The following is a 9,809-nucleotide window of genomic DNA, read 5'->3' on the forward strand; positions in this document are numbered from 1 at the left end:
GATGAATATCATTTTCAAAAATTAAAACCCATTAAAAACAATTGAGTTTCGGATAAATCCAGACTCAATCCATAAAACTCATTAAACCCATAAATTGTACCTCTAACTAATAGATTTTTTGTTGTTTAGATCTCCTACTGAACTTTATAGAAACTAATGTTTATATTTTTATTATTGAAATTTGGTGGAAGATACTAATTTTGAAGTCAAAACACTTTTTTTGAACGGGGAGTATATTTGAACTACGTTTTTTTGCTACATTTTATAATTTGATGAGTGGTGCTTTGATGTGTTGAGACTTGGTTGATTCAATTTTAGATTCTTCAACATTCGTTATATTATTATTCAGGAGTTTAGTTTATTCAGGATGTTGCATTTTTATAATTTAATGCTAATGCTTGTAAGTTGTAAGCATTTTATGGGATTTTATGTACTATCATAATGCTACTTTGATTTTTACAAGTATTTTATGATGAATTTTATTGTATATTTAGACATTCGAGACTGAAATAAAAGAGGTAATAGGTTAAACAATTTTTTAGGAAAAAATTATTGGAGCATTTTTTAAAATAAAATATGACACATCATTCATAAGTATATAAGAAAAAACAGAAAGAAAATAGTTAACCCCCAGTCCAACTCATAAATTTACGGATTTATGAAAATCGGTCAAATAATGTTATGGATAGTTATTTTACCTTACTCAAATAGGTGTATTCAATATGGTTTGGGTTCTAATTTTTGTCAAACTCAAACCAAACCGATCCATGGACACCCTAATCCATCGCCTTACAAGACAATTTTGTAGAATAAATTAAGGCAAATTCAAATTCTAACACATTGATTATTTGTCTTATTATTTTATAAATTTTTGTTTCTAATAACTTTTTGTTTTTAAACTTCAATGCCATATTAATTATAAATTTGTTAATAATATTTTCAATGTTTGCTAAATTTTATACTTGATTTAGAGTACTTGACACCATCTAAAGTGATTGTGTTCTTCTAACATTTTCTTTAAGATAAAATTTCTACAAGAGAAAACTTCTTCAAGTGTAGATAGTATTCCAGAGTGGTACTTCATGTATTTTATGTTAAAATTTGATGTGGTTGATCAAACATCTCTTTGTTATGTGTAAGGTGACAACTTCAACGTGGTAAAAGATTTTTAGGTGGTTATGGTAAGATTTGGTGTTTCATAGAGAACTTTGTTTCTAGTTTGAGTTGTTGAGGTTTTCGGGGATTATGACTATGGCTTATCCATTTTTGACTATGATTTGACCCTCTATGATGTGAATTCGTTGGATATCCCAAAATGATGCACTATTTTCTGGTAAGACAATGTCACTAGAAAAATCGGGTGGATATGATTATATTCCCTTATTAAAAATGATATATTCGTAAGATTACTTGTTCCTTACTTGAGTGGAAGACGAGTCATGTGTCAAAAGTCTCTTTTCAAACAATATATGGCCTGAACATGTCCTTATAAGTGGAGGTAGTCTTCATCATACAAGTCGATTTTGTAAGGTAGAATTAGGTTCAACCATATTTCTTAATACTGTATCAAGAGTTTGGTTTAATATTCGGTGGACCACCTGCTATCAGGTTTCCACTATTAGGTCACCCACCATTTATTTCCACATTCTAGATGTTGAGTCCTGAGCGTGAATGGTGTGTTAAGAGTCTCACATCAGACAATATTTGGCTTGAATATGTTTTTATAAGTGAAAGTAATTCTCACCCTACAAATCGGTTTTATAGGGATGATAAACTCAACCACATTTCTTAATATGGTATCAAGAGTCTAGTTTAAGATCCGATGGACCGTCTACTTTCAGGTTTCTGCTATCGGGCCACCCACCATTTATTTCTCCACTCCAGATGTTCAGTCTTGGGTGTGAGGGGGTGTGTTAAGAGTTTCACATCGGATAATATATGGTTTGAACATATCATTATAAGTGAGAGCAATTCTCACTCTACAAGTCAATTTTGTAGGATTGAGTTAGGCACAACCACATTTTTAATATCATATTATTTTCCTTAACACATTGTTCGGTTGGAGGTTGTTTTGTTAATGAAATTTAATTTTCTTTTTTAGTGTTGGCAAGTTTGGATCTTCAGATCGTCGGGACTTTTTAATGATTTGGATTTGATTTATGCACTTTTTTTTACTAATCTTTATTTTTTAAAGGTTGATTATTTTACATAATACATCAGACGTTCTTTTATAACTTTTTTCTTTTTAAAACTTTATTTGCAACATCTTTATGATTCTTTTAATTATAGAAAAAGATGAAATAATAATATTTAAAATAATTTTTTCATTTATAGATAAAAAAAGTAAAAATATTACATGCAAAAATGAACAAAGAGACCATAACTAATAAGCCTACACTTTCAGAATTTATAATCAATGTTGACTTAATTCCTTGCTAAGGTTGGAACTTCAAGTTTAGATAAAAGCATGGTTTTGATGGCCCTTCTCTTTGTTTGACAAGAATACATAATGTGTAAGTGACCATAACCATGAATCCTAGCCGTTGATAAGGACATCGATGATGTGACGGTTTGCAACAAATAGATCATGGTATACCTTCTCCGTAGGATGTATTGAATCCCAAAACACATACTTTGATGGATCAAAACATACATGTGAATTATGATTACACATAAATGTTGCTTCAATGAAACCACTTCCACAACAGCCTCGATCAACCTCATCAAATCCTACCACAATAAACATACAAACAAGTTAATCAACATAATTAATCATGTAATTATGAACTAGTACTATATAATCTACCTACTAAAAAAATTGAATTACCAAGATTTTCATGTCCTTGAATCATGTTAGCTAAAGGTTTATATATGTCAATGTAAGAGACCTTAGTAGAATTAAGTTGCATTAAGAACAATTCATGTTGAAGCAGCATGTTGTGATCTCTTGCCACAGCTGAATATTTGTCCACACAATTACGTTCAAAAAATGCATTGTTGGAATTTAAGGTAATCATGATTGGCAAACATCCCAATGGAGGTAATCCAACAAAAGCAACTTTTCTAGCACCTTCTGTCAACAAATTCTGAATTATACATATATTTATGGTTAGTTTATTAATCAAATTAACCATAAATATCGTATACGTTTTAAATTCGAAGTGAATTAATTACCTGCATGAAATCTTTGACATGTTGAAGCAAGAAATGACCATAATCTGCGACGTTATAGCTTCTTCTTCGTATTGGCATCATAAAATAATTAACAACGAAATCATTTGTACCCGCGCTTATGATAAATATAGCGTTGTTCATATGATTTTCAGTTACTTGCTTACCAAGCTTACTCTCTAACCGATTTTTGTATTGTTTGAAATATTCTAGTTGCTTTGATATTGGGACAACATTCTGCAATTATTTTGTAAATAAGACACAAGTATTAAAACCTTGGCTAACAAAAAAAAATGGTGTAAGAGTGAGTCATAGAGAGTATAGTACAGTGAGGGTTGGTGTGAGTGGGTCAAAACCAGAACCAGCAGAGGCAAAACTAACTCCTGTGATAAGTTCTTCATCACTCAGATTTGGATCCAAATATGGTGGCACCAACTCTTTCAAACCTAAATATGAAGCTGTAAAATCCAAAACCTATGTGAGATGGTTACTATTTACTATATACATATATTTAACATGCAAATGATAAAAGAGAAAAAATTATATACCAATAAAATCAGTGCCAAGTTTTCCATTTGTGAACCTTCCTGTGGGACTTTGGTTAGGAAAATCTCTACCATAAGGTGGAAAATCACTCTTGAAAGGTGTGTTCACGTAGTTGTTGTTTCCTGGGTCTACTGTGGAATCTCCAAACACATAAATGGCAGAGACTTTACTCTTTGAAGCTTCAATTGTAGCCATAAAACTTAACAAGCTAAGCATGAAAATGTGCATAATAGAGAGCAATGATGGTGTACCAAAGAATATCATGATAGAAAATGATCCAACAATGAAATAAATGATAAAGTACGTGACAATTGGATGATGAAGATTTTGGGATATCTATCTATCTATATATAAATAAACAGGATATAGTTGGTGTGGAAGTTGGAATCAAATTTTCATGACCAAAATAACCCCCGTAAAGTATGGGTTGATTCATTGTTGTTTGTTTCTAATGCGAACTTACGGTAGTTAATTTGGTTAGAAAATTCATCCAACACTTCCAAATATGATTTCTCAAAATATTTGTTCACCTAAGAGTCTTGTGCTAAAGATTGTCAAAAGAATGTGATGTGCTATAATATATATATATATATATATATATATATATATATATATATATATATATATATATATATATATATATATATATATATATATATCCGGATTAATAATGATGGAAAAATATAAGTTATTAAAAAGTTTTTATTTTATTGGATAAAGCACATTTTCTGCCTATATGGGTATGAGGTCTCTCATACATGTATGGACACTTAACATCACCTCCCACCATACGCGTAAAAACTGGAGGGAGGTGAAATTCAAATCCCTACTCATACGCGTATGGGAAGGTCCATACACGTATGCGACCAGTCAGCCGGGCTCTCTTTACATAGCCAGAAGCCTTACGTGTATGGCTCAGGCTGGGCCATACGCCCTACCCTGGGCCATACGCGTATGAGTCAGTGCAAAAACAACTCATGCGCTTATAAGTGGAGGCTATACACGTATCGCACGATCCATATCTGAAAAAACCCAAAATATTTCTATTTAGTCGAAAAAACGAATTTCCAAGGGTTGGACAATTTTTTAGCACAGAGAACGTGTTTTGAAGGCTGAAACACTGAATAATTCATGGTGGATCAAGATTTTCATGAACTTTTGTGATTGGAGACCTCTTTTCTCCAATTAATTTGTAATGTATACATTTTATGTCATGTTTTTCGTTATTGTTATAAGTAGTTAAACCCCCTAATGCTAGGGGGTGTCCTTGATTCAGATTTATGATACAATTCTAAATTTCTACCTTGTAATGACTTTGATTTTATGATGTTTGATTTTTTTATAATTTGTACTTAATGCTTTCTCTTTCAAAAAATTGAGTTTGATATGTGGTTAGTATTTAGGTTGGACTGCCATTGTTAATACTTAATTGTGAATAATTCATAGTAGATCTCCCAAAGGCCTATGGATACCCTATGGAAATTGGAATATTATTGATTAAAATATTGCTTAATTTCATTTGTGTTTCACTATGGACATCGGGATTAATTTGAATGATTAAAGGATTTTTCACTAAGGACTTAGGATTAAACACCCTTCAGAATCGGTAGTCAATGTTGTCAAATCAAGTTGTTGCAAGGTTAATTTAATGGTGTTGATGAATCTAATCATACACCTTCTCTTGCATGTTCATTCATAACACTTTTACATTGTTCAACTATTTTCTTCACGTTCTGTTGCATTCTATTTTCTACTTTTCAAACCAACATTCCCAAACCCCTAAGTATTTTGTTTAACTAAATTAAAACATGAACTCTGTATCATCAAGCGGTTCTTGAGATCGATACTTAGGAAAATTTCCCTTATTACTAAATTGGAAGATTAGTACACTTGCTCATTTACCGATCAAGTTTTTAGCACTGTTGTCGGGGACTGCTAAAGATTATAAAATACAAAATTTTATTTTTAGTTAAAATTTTGTTGCTCTGCTACTAAAATTTTATTTTAGTTTTTTTATTTTATTTTTATTATTATTTGGTTACTACTAATATCTGTCTAAAAATTGTATGCGAGGAAAGCCCTCAGCTGATTTTCCTTTTGACGCAGAACCAGAAAGAACATTGCACGATATGCTTAGACAAGCAAGACAAGCAAGGCTGGCTGATAAAGATGTGGACGACTTGGTTGAATCAGATACATATACCAATAGAGAAGCATAAGACCTGGTTATCGATGAAGCTATTGAGGAAAGACTTCTTAGGGATTAGGGTAGAGCAAATGCCCCAGGTGGTCTTCTGACTATAGTTAACCAACCAATAAATGTGGAAAACTTTCAGTTACTCACATCTACCATCTGACAGCTTGAGAATATACCTTTTATAGGAAAGATTAATGAAGATGCAAATAAACATATGCAAAAGTTTCTTACTATGAGTACTACTTTGAAGATAGATAGTTATTCTGAAAAAGCCAAGAAGTTGAGAATGTTTCCGTTCACTTTAGCTGAAGATGTAAAAAAAAAATTTATTTGCTTCCTACTGGAAGTATCACTTGTTGGGAGGAGATAGAAACAACTTTTCTTAATGAGTATTTTCCTACTTCTATTTTTCTCAAAGAAAGATATGATATAATAAATTTTAAGCAGAAGGAAGGAGAATCATTGGGTGATGCTTAGAAGAGATTTAAGAGATTACTTATTATTTTTCCTACTCATAAACCAACAGTCCACTCAAAAGTTTTTTTTAGGGTTCTTGTTTTTATTATGTACATTAAATGGTCAAAGACCAAAACAAACAAGCAAAGTATACACAAACAAAACAATATTACACAATATGGTCCAAATGGACAAAGTGAAAATTACATTAACATAAACAATTAGAATGATATGTATAATGACAAATGAAATAAAGTGCTAAAAGTAAATTGCATTAAAGTAAAAGCTTGAAATTTAAAGTTAATAGTTAGTAAGTTAGAAGTTAGTTTTGTTTTGCTTTTGATTTCAAGATATTCTTTGGAGAACACTCAACCCACTTGCCACAAGCATAGATCCTTGAACCAAAACATCTTCCAAAGGAAGGAAAGAAGGCCAAGTTTCCACACAATACCATGGAAGAGGGGAGACTTACAATCTCACTAACTAGAATGCTTATGCCTTTTTATGTCACAAATTTAGCGCTATGTTAAGCAATCGTAATTGGACTTATGTAGAAGTCACAACTATTTGAGGCCGGGCAATAGACTTTTGGTGTTAATGAATGTTGGAGACATAGTATTATGAACTATGCTCATGAAACATACCACACACAAAAATATGCAAAAGGTGTGGCATAATCTCATCCATACTCATGTCAATTTTTCAATCAACTAGCATTAGGACTTTGAGATGTCATTGGCCAAATGAGAATGAATGAATGAAGAAGGGGAATTAGATGAAGGGGAAAGGGATGAATGAGATCACAAATTGGTCAAAGGAGGACTTTTACCAAATTAATATCATTCATTCATTTTGGGAGATGGAATGTACATTCCATCAATCCCCTAAATCCAATGATATTAATTTGACAAAGTCAAATCAACCTTGACCAAGGCCCAACAACAAACAATCAAACTCAATAAGTCAATACAAATGGTCAACAAAATTTAAATGGCATTTATTCAATTAAAAATAGTAAAATAATGCATTAAATTCAAATATGCTTTGTCCAATTTCTAAAATCTCATCAAAACACCAAATAAATGACCATGAGATTTATCATAGGTCAAACAAGGTCAAAGGACCTTGGAGAAAAAAATTCATAATTTTTGGACACTTAAAAATATTTTTAAGCAATTAAAAACAAATGCAAAATCAATTAATTCATGAAAAATATTAATAATGATCCAAAAAATAATTTTAATTCAGAATATGAAAGAGAAAAATATTTGGAAATTTTTGGTGAAAGTCCCATATTTTTTGGATCAATATTGAATTTAATATGAATTATTGAAGAAAATGCAATTAAAACAAAATATCGGAAATTCAAAACTACGTGGACCATCAGATCTCCCTCATTAATTGAGGTGGCAAATCTGATGATCCAAAACGCGCGTTCCACATGTGTCCAAGTCAACCGCGTGGCATAAATGGTAATTCAAAGCAACGCTCGGGATTAGAACATGGATGATGGATCCTATGATTCAGAAGTGAGACACCTCATCGCTGGAGCCAGAGCTCCGGTCATCTTCCCCGGTGAGCTCCACCGGACTGGTCAAGATGAACCATCACCAAAATATAAAACAGGGACATGATCTTAAAGAAAAAACATCACTGAGCTCGAATCTGACCTCCAATTCTTCCAATTCCAAATATATTAAGAGATATGTGGAATTGAAAAATGAGGTACATGATCTGAGTTGCTTCGATTTTCCCTCAAAGCAACTCAATCTTCTTGTCTACATTGGTAGGACTTCAGACAACCAAAGAATCAATGGAATTGAGCAATAAATTGAGAGAATCGAAGAGTTGAAATTTTCTGCAAATTACCTTCAATGGAGGTCTGAACTTGATGGATCTCGATCTGAATTGCACTTGGACTCACTCTAATTGCTTGCAGGAGAGGAATGGAAAGGTTTAGAAGCAATGAACTCCTGGAGAATTGAATTCTAAAACAGTAGAGATTCAAGCTCAAATTTAAATGAATTTATCAGGGTTATCCTATGAGAGTGAAGGGTTTTCAACGGGGGATCAAAGTTGGCGCAATGTATGTGTTAATTCTGAGCAAATGCAGTTGTATTTATAGAGGAATCCATGTGAAATTTGCACACTCTCTCCACTTTCCAAAATTGGAAAAATGATGATGGAATGGTAGCTGAAAGTCCAAATTTGAAGTTCAGATGCTTTGAAGATTGATTGGATTGCAAGGCACATGTGCATTGTTGCTTGAAGTTGGATCCATGCCAAATGATATTAGCCTGTTTAAGCCATGCGCAACCTATGCATTTCAAGTCCAAAATGAATGAGTTTGAGCTCTTTGAAAAGGCGAGATCAAGAGGAACAAGTTTGATGTTGAACACTTTTTCATTTGGAGCTTGGAACTTGGAGAAATTTGAGGTGGAAGTTTGGAAAAATTTGACATATCAAAATTTTTCTAAGTGTCAAGCCATATGTCTCAATATTCCACCTTGCTTAACTTTTTATGGGAGCTTCAAATGAGAACAACGTCTTCATCAAAGTTGTATCTCTATTAAAGACCTTCAAAATGGTCACCAATTTCATGTCATTTGGATTTGAAATGATAGAGTTATGCATTTTTGAAGTTTGGAAATATCACTTGGTCAATGGTATAGGTCAAAAATGACCTATAATGTAACCTCATATCACATGCTCAAAAAAGTTGAATTAGCTCCCACTCCAAACATAAAGGTCGAAGTAGACACATTGAATTTGATTGTGCAACTTGGAAATCTTTCATCTCATAAAAATTGAGCAAGTTATGGCCTTGGGAAGTTGACTTTCAAATTAGGGTTTAGACAAAATGACCTATAATGTTTCAACATAGAAAATGATTTTCCAAGAAAAACTAGCTCTAGGTCCCAATATCAAAGTTGTTTATAATGTCATTTAGAGTAAGTTTGATCTTGGAATGATTTTCATATGGTGAAAATTGTAGGAGATAGGGTCTAGGGAGACCCAGTTTTGATCAGATGAATTCATCTAGCCAACCACCATCAACCAACTTGCTAATTTTCAATTCTCTTGACTTTCCTGGATTATGGTAGATCACATATGCATAATATGATGAAATTTGAAGTGTCCCTTGAGAAATTTGATCAATTGGTGAGATAACTTGTTGGAGAAGCTACTCAGGATACCCAGTCAAACTAGGGTTTCCAAGGCAAATCACCCTCAAACTCTTGAAGAAAAATTGAACAATATATCATATAGAGATCATTGGGACTCATATATAATATTCATAGCCATTATTGAATCAATTCTTGGTTGTGCTCTTTGTTCATGAGGGTCTCAAACCCTAGATGTGATCAATGAATCAATGAGATCATGCCCTTCCTACAAAAGAGTTAGGCAAATACAAAGACATATTTTTGGTTTTTTG

General features: G+C 32.5%; 1 protein-coding gene across 2 annotated transcripts; it reads right to left on the minus strand.

Moving 5' to 3' along the window:
• Positions 1-2,369: 2,369 nt before the first annotated feature.
• On the minus strand, positions 2,370-4,028 carry LOC127100392 (GDSL esterase/lipase At5g45960). Of its 2 annotated transcripts, none has more exons than XM_051037543.1 (5): positions 3,720-4,028; positions 3,499-3,629; positions 3,175-3,408; positions 2,889-3,086; positions 2,370-2,730 (listed from the first exon to the last, which is right to left on the minus strand). In XM_051037543.1, exons 1-5 carry the CDS (start codon positions 3,979-3,981, stop codon positions 2,425-2,427), a joined length of 1,131 nt encoding a protein of 376 aa, XP_050893500.1. In that variant the 5' UTR covers positions 3,982-4,028; the 3' UTR covers positions 2,370-2,424. The 2 variants fall into 2 exon arrangements, with proteins under 2 accessions (XP_050893500.1, XP_050893501.1); XM_051037544.1 differs by having other exon boundaries at positions 2,387-2,730; positions 2,828-3,086.
• Between the last annotated feature and the right edge of the window lie 5,781 nt (positions 4,029-9,809).

Source organism: Lathyrus oleraceus, chromosome 7, assembly GCF_024323335.1.
Source record: "Lathyrus oleraceus cultivar Zhongwan6 chromosome 7, CAAS_Psat_ZW6_1.0, whole genome shotgun sequence".
NCBI classification, from domain to species: Eukaryota; Viridiplantae; Streptophyta; class Magnoliopsida; order Fabales; family Fabaceae; genus Lathyrus; species Lathyrus oleraceus.